This window comes from Bos taurus, chromosome 19, assembly GCF_002263795.3.
Source record: "Bos taurus isolate L1 Dominette 01449 registration number 42190680 breed Hereford chromosome 19, ARS-UCD2.0, whole genome shotgun sequence".
In the NCBI taxonomy this organism is placed as follows: domain Eukaryota; kingdom Metazoa; phylum Chordata; class Mammalia; order Artiodactyla; family Bovidae; genus Bos; species Bos taurus.
This window is the reverse complement of record NC_037346.1, coordinates 21,400,194-21,418,334: the sequence shown is the minus strand read 5'-3', so window position 1 is coordinate 21,418,334 and position 18,141 is coordinate 21,400,194. Positions and strand designations below refer to the sequence as shown.

General features: G+C 39.1%; 1 protein-coding gene across 3 annotated transcripts in view; it reads left to right on the top strand.

The window, feature by feature from the left end:
• The window catches only part of TMIGD1 (transmembrane and immunoglobulin domain containing 1), a 66,793-nt gene that overhangs the window by 47,539 nt on the left and 1,113 nt on the right, over positions 1 to 18,141 (top strand). For 2 of the 3 annotated variants that reach the window (XM_024979783.2, XM_024979784.2), the window contains 5 exons: positions 2,632 to 2,738; positions 5,486 to 5,589; positions 6,744 to 7,022; positions 11,882 to 12,157; positions 17,205 to 17,308. In XM_024979783.2, coding sequence (XP_024835551.1) covers positions 5,508 to 5,589; positions 6,744 to 7,022; positions 11,882 to 12,157; positions 17,205 to 17,308 — 741 coding nt within the window. In that variant the 5' untranslated portion in view covers positions 2,632 to 2,738; positions 5,486 to 5,507. 3 annotated transcript variants of the gene reach the window in all.

The window sequence follows — 18,141 nt, the reverse complement described above, 5'->3', positions numbered from 1 at the left end:
CTAACAGAAGAAAAAGTACAACTATATTAAATTTTAAAATCATTTTTGTTTTAAACTTTCTGAAATGAATTCTTGACTTTATTATCACCCTGATTAGTTTCCATATGTGAATCAAACAGAAATGAAATGAGAAAGCCTTTTTGATATTTGGCAAAACTAATACAATTATGTAAAGTTTAAAAATAAAATAAAATTAAAAAAAAAAGAGAAAGCCTTAAGTTTGCTAGATAACTTACAGAAATTGTTATATAAGTGTCACAGTACAATGTAGCCATTTAATTTTCTAAATTCAGATACTATTACACAATATATTTGAGCCAAATAACTGAAATTGTTCCTTTGTATTCTTCTAGTTCAGATTTCATAATATCAGAGATTGTTATAAATCAGAGATAACATGTTTAGAATAAAATATTGGTTAATATGAAAAAGGAAAGCAATTATATAATGTGTGATAGTTAATAAAGATAAAAACTATTTGCAGATTCTAAAAGCAATATTTGGTGCTGATTACCTCTTTGTTAGAGGTAAATCTGAAGTTTGGGGGGTTAGGTCTGACATAAAGGGGAATTAAAGAAAATGACCAAAAAAAACCAATCTATATATTTCCCATTTTATTCTTCTGTCCTTTATGAGCTTTCCCTTACACATATTTTATTAAATACACAAAGTGTCTTTATTTTTTTTAACTTTCTCAGTTGAACATCATACCTTATCTAACACAACATTTTTAAATTACAGTTTTATAATTTTTAACATACTAAATACAATGTTCTTAAGTACCATACACTGATTTTCTCCTTTATGATATCTGTGGGTTTTATTGTTTCAGTGGACCAGGCATGAGTGAATTCCATCTACATTTTTTACTGGTGTAAAATACCGATGTAATTTATTTTAATCAATGTAGCCCTCAGTCATTTCAGGTTCTTAAGGGAAGGGAATGGAGATCTTTAGAGAAGAAGAAAACTGAAAAGTGTGAATCACCTACATTTCTCATTTACCCATGCTAATTAAGACCAAGCATTTGAAAGTTACCATCTGAAGGAAAATTAAGCCAATAAACCACTGATGAAGATAATAGTCAATATTCTAACAGGAGGCAAAAGTCTTCACCAGCCCTTCTTATTCCTACCGCAGAGGCAATTTCCATACTCTTTCTGAGCACTAAGAACTCAAATGAGTGTCATGCCAGCTCTGGTGGTTCTAACTGTAACTTTTATTTAAATCCTGATTTGCTGCCCCACAGCTTGATTTCTGATTGGCTGGACCTGATGGCTTTCAGACCTGATCAGATTTTATCTTTTAGCCCTTGGAAACTTGCATGGATGAACATTCTCTGAGTTTAGAGGGAAATCCTCCTAAGATCTAGCTTTCCATGCCAACTGGAACATAAGAACCACTAGAGGTTCTTTAGGAAAGGGATTAATTTGGGAGTATTAATTACCAAATAATTATAGCCTATGTATAAGTTAGTCATGAAGATGTATTTCTAGATTTAAAGCTGTTTCTCAGATGAATACATTTCTTTTTAATTTTAGCATATGCAGCATTTCGTCTTTTATTGTTTTTCTCTATGCCTGCAGCCAGCTAGTATGACTAGCATAAAAGACATATTACAGTAAAAATGCCTTTGCTAATCGAAATTGAGCAAGTTGCTTTACCTGTTTCTTTGCAAAATCTTTCCTTGTTTTGGGGAGGGGAGATTTCAATAGTTAAATGAGATAAACAGATTATCTCATAAAAAACCTGGAGTCTTTTAGACATAAATGTTGTACTTACTATTTATCTAAATATTTAAACACCTTTTGTCTTCCAGTCAACAATGAACTAGCTTGCACAGAATAAAATTAAATTTAAATTGCTATTTTATGTGTGGCCCTGTTCATGCTTTTAAATGATCTGCAGACTGAGTTCATGATCCTTGCTCTGGGTTCTCCATCACCAGCATATATGTCCATTCAGCCTTGCTGGTTTCCAGCTCAAACGCCTTTGGAAAAATATTATTAACCCTACTCAATAAGGACAATAAAGCAACAATATCTAAGATTCCACTAAAACTAAACCATCTTAAACTGCCCTCAATGTAAGCAAAAAGAGATAATACTGCTATGAATCTCTCCAGAGACAGAAGTGGATATTTTAGGATGATTTTTTTTTTATACAGCAAAAATTTGATTTTTATTCACTTAATATTTTTATACTAGGCTTCCCTGGTAGCTCAGATGGTAAAGTGTCTGCCTGCAATGCGGGAGACCTGGGTTCAATCCCTGGGTCGGGAAGATCCCCTGGAGAAGGAAATGGCAACCCACTCCAGTACTCTAGCCTGGAAAATTCCATGGGCAGAGGAGCCTTGCAAGCTACAGTCCATGGGGTTGCAAAGAGTCAGACACAACTGAATGACTTCACTTCACTTCATTTAATATTTTTATAATAAACTTTTAAAAATAAAACTTCAAGAAATTTGACTGTAATACTACCACATCAGAGATGTTCAAATAGCCTTCAGGAAAGCTGTTTTTCCTAATCAATCATTATGATCATCTGTCAATGGAAATAACTGAATATTTATCCAGTTATTATAGAAACATACATATTTTTAACCAATTAAAAAATGTTATCTTCAAACAGCTAATTCTTGAAAGTGCAAAGCAAGGATTCCCAGTTGAGAGCCTCAGAGGGATAAGACTTTCCTGGCCATAGCTGCCTCAGTATGGCTTGTACTTGCGTTGCCAATGGTAAGTAATATTTTTCCAGCATTATTTAAGTTGTGTGGAATCTTCAAATGTTTTAGCTACCATGAAAATGAAACCTCCCTTTGGACTTGCTCCATTATAATTCTGAAGTTGTCCATTATCAAGTGCAGCCACCTAACTCTGAGCATGACAGCATCAATGAGATGTGCTACACATTTTTGCACAAGGTCAGGCTTTCTTGGAACAATTACATCCCTGTTAGTAATATCTGGCCCCACCCAGTAATGTAAGTACACAGAAGAACTTAGATCTCAAAAAGATGCCTTTCCCAATTACTGTCTTCTCTAAGAACTCACAAAGAGAAACAGACTTTGAACCCAATGTATCTGACTTACTGGACCCTACTGTCATAAAGTGTTCAAATTCAAGTATTATAAACATGGCAACAGGAAAAGAGGTCAGGGTTCCCAGATGGAGGAACGACTGGCCACGGAAGTCAGTTTTTCAGAGCTCAGCAGTTAAGTGGTAAGACTTTGCCTTGTATAGAAAGTAGAGTGTCATGAAAATTAAAATTAAAAACAAGTCAAGTGGGGGAAATTCATTTTGAAAAGTTGCTGTCTTAATGGGGCAGGAGGGAGAGGGAGACAGCCGTCTTCTTCCTTAAAAGGGTAGGGTGAGGTCTTCCCAGAAGCCCACACTCTCAGTTTTTATTAAGTACCTATAGTGGGTAGTGCTTGAGAAAACTCTGTTAATTACCAGATTCTGAGATCATCACTGTTAAGAGTGCCGTGATAGAAATCTTACTGGAAAATTTTTTAAATGACAAAAGAATCAATATTAGTTCCAATATCATCTTACTGAAAGATTGATGCAAGCTTGCCAGCTTGAACCTGGCAGGAACGAAACTTGCTCCTGTCAGGACAGGCCTGGGATGGGGAGGAGCAGACCCAGTCCCCAAGTGTCATAGGTGCGTTCCAGCTCTTGAAGGTTAATATTTGTGTAAGGAGAACAAAACTCCAAGCTGCTAAGGCCTGTAGAGGGGCTAGGGACCAGAAAGGATTAACAGTGGCCTCTTTCTATTTTCGTTTTTTGGCCACACAGTATGTGGGATCATAGGTCCCCAACCAGGAATTTAACCTGTAGGGCACCCCCCGACCCCCACCACATTGGAAGCACAGGGTCTTAACCACTGGACAGCCAGGGAAGACCCAACAGCAATTCCTTTGATTTAAAAAAAATTTTTTTTTGAATTTGAGGATAATTGCTTCAAAATGTTGTGTTGGTTTCTGCCATACAACAACATGAATCAGCCATCAGTATACACATGTCCCCTTGCCTTTGAACCTCCCTCCCACTCCTCATCCATCCCACCCTTGTGGCTTGTCACAGAGCATTGGGTTGAGCTCCCTGTGTTATACAACAACTTCCCAGTAGCTATCTATTTTACATATGGTGATGTATATGTTTCAATGCTACTCTCTCAATTTTTCCCAGCCTCTCCTCTGCCTTAAAGGAAGAAAATATTCACATTGGCAGCAGATTGGTTAAGAACATTGCCTTAGGAGTCCTGGGTTAGAATCCTGACCCTAATACTTACAGATGATATAATTTTACCAAATGTCAAGTTATATAATCTTTCCAGACCTTTAGAAATGACCTCAAAAAGGTTGTCAGGGGCTTAACTGAGATTGAAATACTGAAATAAATGTATGTAAAGTGTTTAGCACAATGTCTGTTGCTTAGAAAACATTCCATGTGTGTTGCTACTGTATTTTTAGTGGTCCTCTTGAAAGGAAGTGATAAATACGTCTTTCTCCCAGATGGAAGCAGGGAGTATCTTTAGGCGAGGATGACAGCAGCAAAAACACAGAAGGGAGAAAAGAGAACTTCGTTACTTATTATTTTTAGCCTATACTGGGTCAAGAGGGAGGGATGGGAAGACGGAGTGGAAGGAAGCAGGAAAACCGATGAATGTGGTTTAAGACTAGAAGCTGTGTCGGAATTTAGTCTTTCCTAAGGCACAAACCGTTTGAATCTACGGGATCTGGAAGTCTCAAAAGCCCTCTATTAGCAGAGAGCAACTTTACCAAGAACGAGTCAAGAAAGCCTTTCAAGATCAGAATGATTTTGTGCAGTAGGGCCTATCTGAGAAGAAAGTAAATTTCATTTCTCTTTGTGTTAAAATGACATTCTAACAGGAGAGGGTGAGATGTATGGAAAGAGTAACATGGAAACTTACGTTACCCTATGTAAAATAGATAGTCAATGGGAATTTGCTGTATGGCTCAGGAAACTCAAACAGGGGCTCTGTATCAATCGAAAGGGGTGGGGTGAGGAGGCAGATGGGAGGGGGATTCAAAAGGGAGGGGATATGTGTATACCTATTGCTGATTCATGTTGAGGTTTGACAGAAACCAACAAAATTCTGTAAAGCAATTATCCTTCAATAAAAAAATAAATAATTTTTTTTTAAAAACCAGTCTATCTAGGGAAGACTAGTTTTTCCTTCCCCAGGGCTTGCTCTGTAGCTGCCCTCTATCCCATAGTCTATTTCCTTGTGGTTTCCTTTTTTTGCTGTCTTAAAAAAAAAACAACCCTGAATACTAGAAGTACTTTGAACTTAGTAGTCAGAACAGGATTGTTTAATTAAAAACTAGAAATAGTACCGTTATAACTGGAATGACTCATCTGGGACTTTTTATTTTAAATATATAATAGACAAGAGGAAGGTTCATAAGCTCAGTGTAGACCAAAGTGCAGAACCAACTGCTCCCTTTTTCCCCTGGCAGATCAGACGTAAATTCATTAAAGATGGCACAGAAGACCAGCGGCCTGATACAAAGATGCAGATTTCTTCTCTTAATGATTCTATTTCTGCCACATGTGATGACAAGTAAGTTAATATTCTTTGGGGCCTCTACTTAAATAAAGAAAATTTCAGTTTATAAAATGATCAAGGGAATTGGGAAAAGAGAAAATCCAAACTGGAAGGATTACACAGATGGTATGGTTCAGAGTAGAGAAGTCAGATAAAATAGTGAAAAATTAAATGGAAAACTGTTTTCATGGTTCTAACAGTAGAAGACTGGGTGAAATATTTTCTTCTCTTCAGAGCCACAGCCAGAATTTTCCCACATTTTAGCGTATTTCATTACTAATTATATTTGGGCTTCCCGGGTGGCTCAGCTGGTAAGAATCCACCTGCGAGGCGGGAGACCTGGATTCGATCCCTGGGTTGGGAAGATCCCCTGGAGAAGTGAACAACTACCCACTCCAGTATTCTGGTCTGGAGAAACCCATGGACTGTATGCTCCATGGGGTCGCAAAGAGTAGGACACGATTGAGTGACTTTCACTTTCTTTCACTAATCTTATTTAAAATAAATCTCTGCTGTTTATTTGAGCATACCACTTACATGAAAATCTTTTCTGCATTTGTTCCCCACCCCATCCTGAAAGAAATCTTTTCCTTCCTGATTTAAAAAGTAATAAGCAGTTATTGTAACATAAGTTAGGAAATATAGAAAAGAATAAAGGAAAATAAAATCCCATCATTAAGAGATAACTACTCCATGTTTTGATGTGTATTCTTCCAGGTTTTATATATATGAAAGAAAGAGAGAGAGAGAGAGTGTGTGTATGTATAAATGGGACAATTCCATACATATTGTTCTCTAACCCAGTGGTTCTCAAACTACACTGCATATTAGAATCACCTGGAGACTTTTTAAACCCCCCCCCCCCCCCCCCCCCCCAATGCCCAGGTTACACTAATACTAATTAATCAGAATGTCTAGGGCTGGGAGCTAGGTAGATGATTCCCACGTGCAGCAACATTTGGTAACCATCATTTCAACCTTTTATTTTTTTAAATTATAGTTCATTATCAATTTTTTTCCTTGTAAAATCACATAAATCAATATGGCTGTTTGTAATTGTTGCAGAGCATTTCATTGTACTGATGTAACAGAATTTATTTAGCCAGTTCTCTAATGATAGCCATTTAGATTGTTCACTCTATCTTAATAGTCTCTTCCTGCACTCCCAGGTTCTGTTTTAAGTGTGAATGGTAAAACTGAAAACTATATTCTGGACACTGAGCCTGGCCTCCAAGAATCTCTGAAATGTGCTGTTCAAAACCACATCCGAGATGAAGAACTTCTCTGGTACCGCGAAGATGGGAGAGTGGATTTGAAGTCTGGAAACAAAATCAACTCCAGCTCTGTCTGTGTCTCGGGCATCAGTGAAGATGACAACGGCATCACCTTTACCTGCAAGCTGCAGAGGAATCAGTCGGTGTCCATCTCAGTGGTGCTGAACGTCACTTGTGAGTGAGGGGAAAGAGACGGCTATCAGTCTGTGTGGTCTGTACTACACTAAGTAGTAGATGAAACTGCTGTCTAAAGAGGATGTGTGTGTGTGTAAATATATTGGCTGCACTGGGTCTTCATTGTAGTGCATGGGCTTTCTCTAGCTGCAGTGCATGCATTTTAGAGTTTGGGCTCAGTAACTGCAGGCGCATGGGCTTAGTTTCCCCATGGCATGTGAGATCTTAGTTCCCTGATCAGGAATCAAACCCGAGTCCTCTACATCAGGAGGTGTATTCTCAACTGCTCGACCACCAGGGAAGACCTTAAGAGCATGCGTATTTTAACATTTGCCAAACTGCCCTATTTATGACCCCAAAACAACGCGGAAGAATACCTATTCCCCATACTGTCACGAGCCTGAGCATCCTCAAAATCTAAGAATCTGCCAGCCTGATTTGAAATTTTACTTTCATATTCTAAATTAAAAATGAGGGTGTTCACCTTTTCACGAAAGCATTAGCTTTTCATGTCTCTTTCCTATGAAATGCCTGTTAATGTACTCTACCCATGTTTCTATTTGGTTATTTGCCTTTTTCTTATTGATTTGTTTAAGGGCTTTGTACCGGATTGGCCAAAAGTGTCATTTGGATTTTTTGGTAAGATGTTGGCAAAACATTTTGGCCAATTTGTTTTGAATTACAATTCAAGTATTTCTTCTGTTTATTTTGGGCATTTTAAAAGACTTTTTTTGCTATATTGAAATTTTAAATGTTTACATATTTAAAATTACCAATCTTTTCCTTTGTGGTTTCTAGTGTTTGTGTTCTACTTAGAAAAATACCCGCTGGGGATCTTTTAGCATCACCTTAAACTCTCAGAGGTGAAACTTGTTGATGGTTGGGTTACAGGTATTGGTAACCCATTGGTGGAACTATCTGAAGTTGGGTCCTTTGAATACGTTCATGGAGATGAGCTTTTAGGTGGTTTGGGTGGAAAACTGGATCTATGTGAGGCAGGTGTGGCTGATGTGGTGAGGGGTGATGTGAGTAAGGGTAATAATATGGCATGGTCTGGTAGGAAAAGCTCTGGACTTGGAACCTGGTAATAAAAAGTCAAAGCTACTTGATCCCATGAGCTCAGCAAACTTTTCTGTGAAAAACTGATGCCATTGCTCCTGAGGTAAAAGGGTGGAGAAAATGACAAGGAATTCAGGCCCGGAATCTGCTGGCATCCTGAAGCTTTCAGAATGAATCACTTACACGTTCCTGAGCAAAGGAGCTTTTATTTTCTATGAATATAGGAAATAAACTCTGATTTTTTTTTCACCACATAGGATCTTAGTTTCCTGGCCAGGGATCAAACCTGTTCCCTCTGTATTGGGAGCACAGTCTTAACCATTGGACTACCAGAGAAGTCCCAATAAAATGTGATTTTTAATAAGCTATCCCTTGACAACTTTGTTAGAATCCAAGACTATCAGGGTTACCTTGGAGGTTTTGAAATCCTTATAAAATGACAGATGAGGAAACTGAGGCCCAGAATGAGAGCCCTAATGATCACATCTGGGGCTGAGAACAGAACACAAAATCCCCAGTCTCCTAATCCAGTGCTCTTCCCATTGTACCTTCTTAATAGAGACACAGTAGAAATGCTGATAATATGATCCAGTGGCTTAAAGAAATGATTTTCAGTTTTCCAGCCTGATTCTGTATTTAATATTATCTTTATAATAATGTCTTAAATATCATTGTTGCACATATATAAAAAAATTGGTCAGTGATTCATAGTGACAATAGCTGACATAAATTCATCAATCAATAAATCAAAATGAGGTCATAAAGTGGCAAGAATATCATGTACAATCTTGAGGAAGTATTATGGATTATTGTTCTAAATGGCAGCTGAGAACTAAATGGAAGCTTCATAATACACTATTTAGTGGAGGATGTTCAGAAGCTTCTTTTATATGTTATTGCTGAAAGTATAAATTGAAACCACCTCTTTTGCAATATCCATCAAAATTTAAAGTGCACCTGCCCTAACACCCAGCATATATGCTTTGAGATGTTAGTTAACCCTGGAGAAATACATGCACATATGCACAAAAAGACATAGACAAGGATGATTACTGAGGCATTGTTTAGCATTTTAAAAATGAGAATAACCTGATGCCCATCAAAATAAAATGAGTAAGGAGTCAGATATTATACTATAACACTCTAAAAGCAATGGGCTAGAACTCTGTGGTTCAACATGAATATCTCTCAATGTATGCAAGTTATTGAGAGAATGAAGTTTTTTGTGTAAATCCCTCTCACCCTTCTAAACCAATACATTTCCTATGGGTATATCATATGTATTTTTAAAACAATATTTTTAAAAAAAAGATCTGCAAGCATTTACATTGAAACTCAGCACTGGGTATCTCTGGGGAGTCAGGAAGTGACCAGGATGGAGTCAAGGAGGACCTTAACTTTATCTGAAATGTACTAATAATTTTAAAAGGGAACATGATGTAGAGCTGATGTGCTTTAAAATTCATTTAAAATAGTTAAATAAAAAGGAACAACTAATAGGACCTGTCCATAAGTGGAACTGGTATAGCTGGCCATCATGTTCTCTATTCACAGCTTCCTACATATCTGAATACCATATAACATCCTTGTTGGACATGGATACAGAATTCAAGCACATTCCAAAGAGCAACAAAATGTCATTCTTCTGAGAGAGTTATTAATAACACAGCCTACTTAGGGTCTAATTATTCAGCGTGCAGATTATACAAGCTCCTTTTTCCCCACATTCTCTGCCTCTGTCTCTTTCCTACTGCCCACTTTTCGTGCATTTTTTATTGGAGTGTAATTGCTTTACAGTGTTATGTTAGTTTCTGCTGTACAGTGAAGTGAATTCGCTATATGTATACTTATATCCCCTCCCCCTTGGGTCTCCCTCCCACCCCATTCTCTATCCCACCCCCCAGGTCATCACAGACCACAGAGTTGAGCTCCCAGTGCTACACGGCAGGTTCCCACTAGTTACCTATTTTACACATGGTAGTGTATATATGTCAGTCCTAATCTCCCAGTTCATCCCACCCTCCTCCTCCCATCCTTTGTCCACATACCCCTTCTCCACATCTTCATCTCTATTCCTGCCCTGAAAAGCTTTTGAACAGCAAAGGAACCCAGAAATGAGGAAAAAAAGATAACACTCAGAATGGGAGTAAATAGTTACAAATGAAGCAACTGACAAAGGATTAGTCTCCAAAATATACAAACAGCTCATGGAGCTCAATATCAACAAAACAAACAAGCCAATCAAAAAACAGGGAAAAGGCCTAAATAGACATCTCTTTGAAGAAGATATACAAATGGCCAAGAGTCACATGAAAAAAAAGATGCCCGGCATCACTGATTATTAGAGAAATGCAAGTCAAAACTACAACGGGGTATCACCTCACATAGGTCAGAACGGCCATCATTAAAATATCTACAATGAATGCTAGAGAGGATGTGGAGAAAAGGGAACCCTCTTGCACAGTTGATGGGAATGTAAATTGATACAGTCACTGTGGAGAACATATGGAGTTTCCTTAAAAAACTGAAAATAGAGCTATCATATGACCCAGCAATCCAACCACTTTTCATGCATTTTATTACTCTTCTGTACCTTGGCCAAAAAATTGCAAGGGGCATGCAAGAGGGGAGGCTCAGCTTGGCCATTTCTCCCTCTAGATGTTGAAAAACACTGGTGGGAGTAAGGGTTGGAATTATTTGGTGAAGAAAAATGTGTTTGACATATGGGTCTACAGATGTCCTTATCATGAAGGGAATAAGAAGTTGCTTATAGGGAACTCCCTGGTTGGGGAGCTAAGATCCTACATGCCTTGTGGCCAAAAAACCAAAGCATAAGACAGAAGCAATATTGTAACTGATTCAATAAAGACTTAAAAAAAAAAGGAAGTCATTCACACAGAGGGATGAGAGGGGCTCAAGGTCACGCTCACCTTTCATTGATGCCAGAGTTGCCACAACTGGAGTGCCTTCTGAGAGAAGAAAATTATTTCTGGAAGATCATTGTGGAAATGCAAATATGCATTGGTAAATCTGTGGTTAGGGCAAGTGTGATCACATACAAGGGAAAAATAGAGGGTGTGAGGAGCCCTCAAACGGCCCCACCTCTTCCACCACCACAATAATAATAGTAACTAGCATTGCGGTAAGTTCTTCACAGGCATTCTGTCCTTTCATCTTCACAGCATCTAGTAAGGTGTTATCCCACTTTTTAGATGAGAAAACTAAGCAGTTACTTTACAGTTAGGTAGCTTTCTCTAGGTCACAGTAAGTAATGTAGGTAGAATTGGGGTTCACTGCAGCACCTGCTTTCTTAATATTACACTATTTTATCCCAAAATAGCACAGATTGGTTTTTAATATTAGTTCTCAGCAAAGTCTCAAGGCTTATATGCTTCCATGTGTTACAAATCATCTCCTTGACAGAGATTCGTGTTTATATGCATTTGTTTCATTGTTTATCTTCCCCACCACATTAAAAGCTCTTTTAAATTTGAAAATGGATGTATGCAATTTCCCTGGCTGTCCAGTAGTAAAGACTCCATGCTACCAATACAGCAGATGCAGGCTTGATCCCTGGTCGGGGAACTAAGATCCCACATCCTATGTGGTACGGCCAAAAAAGAAAAAGAGGATGGATGGATGTTATTTACCATTGTATTCCTGGTTCCTAGCCCAATGCTTGGCATACGGTAGGTGCTCAATAAATGTTTGTAAAATGAATGAGATAGACAGAAGGAAGATCTTGACTGCTGACAATAATGCTTATCTGCTAACTAAACCTAAATGTTTCAATCTTGCAGTTCCTCCTCTCCTAAGTGGAAATGACTTCCAAACAGCTGAGGAAGGCAGTGATGTGAAGTTGGTTTGCAATGTGAAATCCAACCCCCAGGCTCAGATGATGTGGTATAAAAACAATGGCATCTTGAACTTAGAGAACCATCACCAAATCCAACAGACAAGCAAGTACTTTCAATTGTCGATCACCAAAGTCAAGAAATCCGACAATGGGACTTATAGCTGTATTGCCAATTCATTGATAGAAACAAAGACCAAGGACTTTCACCTTATTGTCAAAGGTAACTCTCGTTTATTTATTTACTGAAATATAGTTGATTTACAATACTATGTTAGTTTCAGGTGTAATGCGTGGTGATATAGTATTTTTATAAATGATACTCCCTTTCACATTATTACACAGAATGTTATTATTCTTTATTATATATTCTTTATATATAATATTATATATAATTAAATATATATTATTTCACAAATATTGCCACAGAACAATGGCTATATTTTCCTGTGTTGTACAATATGTGTGTGTGTGCTTAGTCCTGTCTGACTCTTACACGATCCCATGGACTGTGGTACGCCAGGCTCCTCTGTCCACAGGATTTCCCTGGCAAGAATACTGAAGTGGGTTGCCATTTCCTCCTGCAGGAGATCTTGCCCACCCAGGGAGTCTCTGGCATCTCCTGCACTGGCAGGAGGATTCTTTGCCACTGTGCCACCTGGGGAGCCCCTGTTGAACAATGTACCTTCCTGTTTACACAGAGTTTGTATCTCATAATCCTCTACCTCTATCCTGCTTCTCCATTCTTCCCTCTCCTCACTGGTATACACTAGTCTGTTTTCTCTATCTGTGAGTCTGTTTCTGTTTTGTTTTATACATTCATTTATTTTTATTCCACATATAAGAGGTAGCATACAGTATTTATCTGTCAAATGGACAGAGAGCATAATACTCTCTAGGTCCATCCATAAAGGTAACACTCTTTTTAAGTAATATCTATCATAGTACAAAGGGCTTCCCTCGTGGCTCAGGCAGTAAAGAATCTGCCTGCAGTGCAGGAGATCCAGGTTCAATCCCTGGGCCGGAAAGATCCCCTGGAGAAGGGAATGGCCACCCACTCCAATATTCTTGCCTGGAGAATTCCATGGACAGAGGAGCCTGGTACAGTCCATAAGGTCGCAGAGAGTTGGACATGACTAAACGACTAACACTTTCACAGCACAGTACAAAACTCAGATACTCAGTAAATATATTTTTGTGTGACAACAAATAATGATGGCCATTATGATTAGTAGCTAGAATTTTCTTTGGAAAATTATCTCCACCCCAGGAATTCTCGTCCTTTTTTTTAGCGGAATTATTCCCATTCCAGATAGGATACTGCTTTTTGAGCAAAGGCTCTTTTCTAGAATCAAGTAGTAGAAGATATATCTGCTTGGCTTTCTGGAGGAGTATTTCTGTGAATTTTCCTGGGCAAAAGCTTTGTAGGAATTGAATTTTGAGTTAACAACTTAACGAAAAACAGGAGAGAAGTCATAAACACATAGAGAAAAAAAAAGATACTAACTAGATAAGAAAATGGATCTGTAAAATCACTCCTAACTCTGAAATGTACCCTATAGACCAATCAGAAGAGGGAGAGGGGGAGAATGGTGGGAAACAGGTTCTTTCTCTTGGCTTCATGCTTTCCCTACCCAGGTTTATGACCTCTGCGATAACAAGGAAGAAATAAAGTGCCAAGTGTTTTGCAGTCCTCATATTTCTCCTTCATACAGAAAGAGAAAGGCAAGATACCTGGTGGGGCAGATGGATAAAATGCTCATGCACACATTTCCTGGTCTGGGGCCAGGATGCTAGAAGCAGTCAAACAAGCTGAGGCTCCTGTATCTTGATAGAACGTGATTCTCTTTGTCACCTGCCTCCCTGTGCCCCCTCACTGTCTTTCTTGCCAGGCCTCAGGAAATCAAATGAACCCCTGTTGGTCATGTAACCATAGGGATTCTTACTGGGCTACCAATAGAACGGATGGTGAGGAGGAAGGGCTGCCAATTGAATGCCCATCACTGTGATTATTGGTACGTTCAGTAATTTGTTCTGTGAAACAGTGACAGTATTCCCAGGGGCTATTTCCTTTAAAAACCAAACCCACAAACTCTTGATTAAAAAGGAATCATAATTGCTCCATGTCACATTAAAAAGGCAGCTTGTGCGGCAAGCAGGATGCCAGCTTGGCAAATTAGCTTTCAGGTGGGCGGTATCCTGTTTTGGGTGGAGCACTTCCAAACCAACTGGCTTTTCTGATTTCTTGCTGCTTTATGACTTCCCTGGCTGTCGGGTGCCCAAGGAGCAGAAGCGCTCTGCTGATGGTGCCCAGGCAAAACGCCAGGTTTGCCATGAGCTCTTCTAGCTTCATGGCTCAGTGGGGGTAGTTTCTAAATGAGGCCGTGCAAAGTGGGAAATGACATCATGGATCTTTTCTTGAGCACAGGACTTTAGCCACATGTTGAGATTATTTTACCATAATGAATATGCACGGGGTTGGGGAGGGGGAGAATACCAGATCTGGTTATAAATAAGAGAGTGAAGGCAAGAGATGCAGTTACATTTGCCAGACTCACTTTCAACAGAAACTTGGAATCCAGAATGAGCCAGTGGGTCAGGCAGTTAGTTTCAGGTTTGTGTATGGAGTAAAAGCTGTTATGTGTGGCTCCATGTTATTCAGCTTGGTAAAAACATTCCGATCAGTGGCTGATTTCTGATTTTTTTCCCCAATTGTCCCCCTTTGCCTCCCCTTCATTTTGACATCTTTCATTGGAACTCACTACAAGTACAAGGTATCCCCCGTAAGAGGTCTTTTGGTGTATCCCAGGGATGGCTGTTACAGAGTCAGGGCTTTCAAGGAGTCCAGCTGAACAGAGCTTCTCCAGAGGGTTAATGCTACCCATACCCTCATAAGGATAATTATTAGCAACAACCAAAAGGGAGCAAGAGTAAAAGATGCTTAATCTACTCTCTAAAATTATCCGGAACCAGAACTAGACACATAATAGAGAAGAAAACGATTAAAAGGTAAATAGTAGGACTTCCCTGGTGGGCCAATGGTTAAGACTCCATGCTTCCTCTGAAGGGGGCATGGGTTGGATACTTGGTTGGGGAATTGAGATCCCATGGCCATGTGGATCCATGTGGCCAAAAAATAAAATTAAATCAATCAGTAAATAAACTGGGCAAAGACATTTAAAAAATACTATTAAAAAATTAATAGTGTGTCATACAATTATGAAGGGATAAACCCCATTTCATAACCTTGAGGCGTATAGGGCTTGGACTTTGAAATTAACCTAAAATCTCTTCTTCCCCTTGTCTCTTTCTTTTATCCCTCATGTATTGTACTATCTCTTGACTCTTTGTCCTTTACAAATACTATCTCAATCTGTAGTTTTTGTTTCTTGTAATGTCTGTCTCTCCTACTAGAATATGAGATCCTCAGAGACTGGATCCTTCCATGCTTGTTCTATTTTTTGCAGGGCTAAGAACAGCACCTCGCGCAAAGTCGTCATTTACCAAAAATCTGTTGATGGCACCCACTGCACAAACTCAATTAAACAGTAGATAGCACACTGTTTATTCCCTATAAATTCCAAAAATTTTATCATAGCCATGATTGGAGCCCTTCTCCCTCCTACAGTGGGCATCAGAATCCGGGAGCTTAGACAGAGTCATTTAAATAGCTTTGCTGACTTTAAGCATTCTTGTGTTTGTAAGTTTCATCTCATAGCATACCAACTACATTAAAATGAAGTAATACCTATACTTTTTTGCTCTAAAAATTTGAAAGGGCATTTGAAACTTACATACATTTTTAATTTTATTATAAATAAGTTATTAATTTGGCTCTTGTGGTTTAAACATTATTATTATTGAACAGTTGGGTTATAGTTGAAGCAAAGTTACATTTTATAAATGCTTAAACATTTATTAAAGGCTTCCCAGGTGGTACAGTGGTAAAGAATCGACCCGCCAGTGCAGGAGGCCCTAGAGACGTAGGTTCAATCCCTGGATGTATTCTTGCCTGGAAAATCCCACAGACAGAGGAGACTGGTGGGTGAGAGTCCGTGGAATCACAAAGAGTAGAACATGACTGAGCGACTGAGCACATATACCACACACACAGCACACAAATGTTTATTAGTTCTGATTAATTTTGCCACTTTATTTTCATACTTAGGAGCCAATACTTTTTTTTTTCAGGTCTCAAATATTTCATCAGCTCTTGGAAAGTGTACAAGCACAGGCACTGTACTATAATACAGAAGAGCTCTGAGTTTACCAGATGTTCAGAAAACAAAATAGGGAGTGGGCTTTCACTTGTAGGCAGCTGGTGCCCTAGTTCTAGTTAAAAGTAGACTCTCTGTTCTTCCATATCATGTAATGTGTGTGAGTGCATGCCTACTCAGTTGTGTCTGACTCTTTGCGACCCCATGGACTGTTAGCCCATCAGGCTCCTCTCTCCATGGGATTCTCCAGGCAAAAATACTGGAGTGGGTGGCCATTTCCTACTCCAGGGGATCTTCCTGACCCAGGGATTGTACCTACATCTCTTGCATCTCCTGCATTGGCAGATGGATTCTTTACTATTGCGCCATCCAGGAAGCCCTAGAGAGAGAGATGAAATTCTTTGCCAAGGTTGGGAAGGCTGATGCTCACGAGTTCTTCTTCCCTAGGGGCACCGTGCAGCTACCCTGTATGTCTTGTGTCCTGCTTGGGGCACCATCACAGCACAGCTACCAGGGTCTTGCTGCTCCAGGAACCCACAGACTTCTCTCTCCTTAGTCCAACAGTTTCCTTAGCTTTCCTCTTCTTGCTCTTAAAACCTCCTCTCTCTCTTTCTCCCTTAAAGAATCCTCACAATATCATTCGGGTTTTGCAAAAGACAGGAAAAAGCATTGATTTCAGCCTACTTCTGCTTTCTGCATGGCAAAAGTTATGGATCATGCACAAAAAGATCTGACTTTGGGGGAGTTACTCATATTAATAATATGAATAATATAGATAATAAATTATATCCTTCCAAAAAGAAATGGATTCAAAACCTGTCTCTGCTGGTTACTAATTCTGTGACCTTGGACAAGCATTCTAACCTCTCAAAGCCCCTGGTTCCTAACCTGTGAAAAAAAAGATGATAATACATTTGGGAATTGTTTGGAAATTTAATTAAGAAGATGCAAAATGTTAAGTGCAAAGCACCATGGCTGGGACATACTTGGAGTACATAAATTAGAAGCATATAAATGTTACTTTCTTATTTCCTGTCTTTGCATTTCCAACAGATAAAGGCTCAACTGTACCAATAGAACCCATTATTGCTGCATGTGTTGTGGTCTTTCTGACCTTGGTCTTTGGAGTGATTGCCAGAAGAAAAAGAATAATGAAGGTATCTGAGTATTTAAGCTACGTGCATGCATGCTAAGTTGCTTCAGTTGTGTCCAGCTCTTTGCGACCCCATGAACTGTAGCCCATCAGGCTCTTCTGTCTATGGGATTCTCCAGGCAAGAATATTGGAGTGGGTTGCCATGCTCTTCTCCAGGGTAATCTTCCCATAAAGTCATCTAAATAAAGGCAGAGAACTGGTGATATAAATGACTACAGAGTCAGGAACCATACTTGAACAATCTGGTCTCTCTACCATGAGATCTCAATTGGAAGCGGCTCAAGGGAATAAAAGCTGTACCTATATTATGAGTACAACTTTACAAAGTATAGAAGTACATATGGACCAGACCTGAATGAAAATAGTTGCAATGTTAGAAGTAGGGGCTGATTTTTCTCCATTTTTAAATTTCTCTTGATTGTTGTTATGGTGCCTTTGGTACAAGAAATAAATATAGAGGCACATCAGCTCTGGATTCAGAGATCTGTGTGAAAAAGATGGCACTTGCTGCTCACCTCTTGGACACAGCCCAGGCCCTGGCTGCAGTGCGCTGGAGTTTGAATTGCTGAATGGTTAACCTGGTTGGTTAGAGTGATGCAGAGTACGCGATGCAGAGTGCGTAGGTTAAAGCTATGCCTTTGACTCTACCAGTCAATCCAGTCCCAAAGGAAGGCAAAGGTGGCAGAAGTCTCTAAAAGGCCAGTGTGGAATTACATTTTCTTAGGTTAAATAAAAATGATAAATGTGGCCAAAGAAATAAGACCTAGACCCGTGCAGAGGTGACTGGGAAAACAGCCACCTCTGCATTGGTGTATTTTTCTAGATAGAAGATTAAC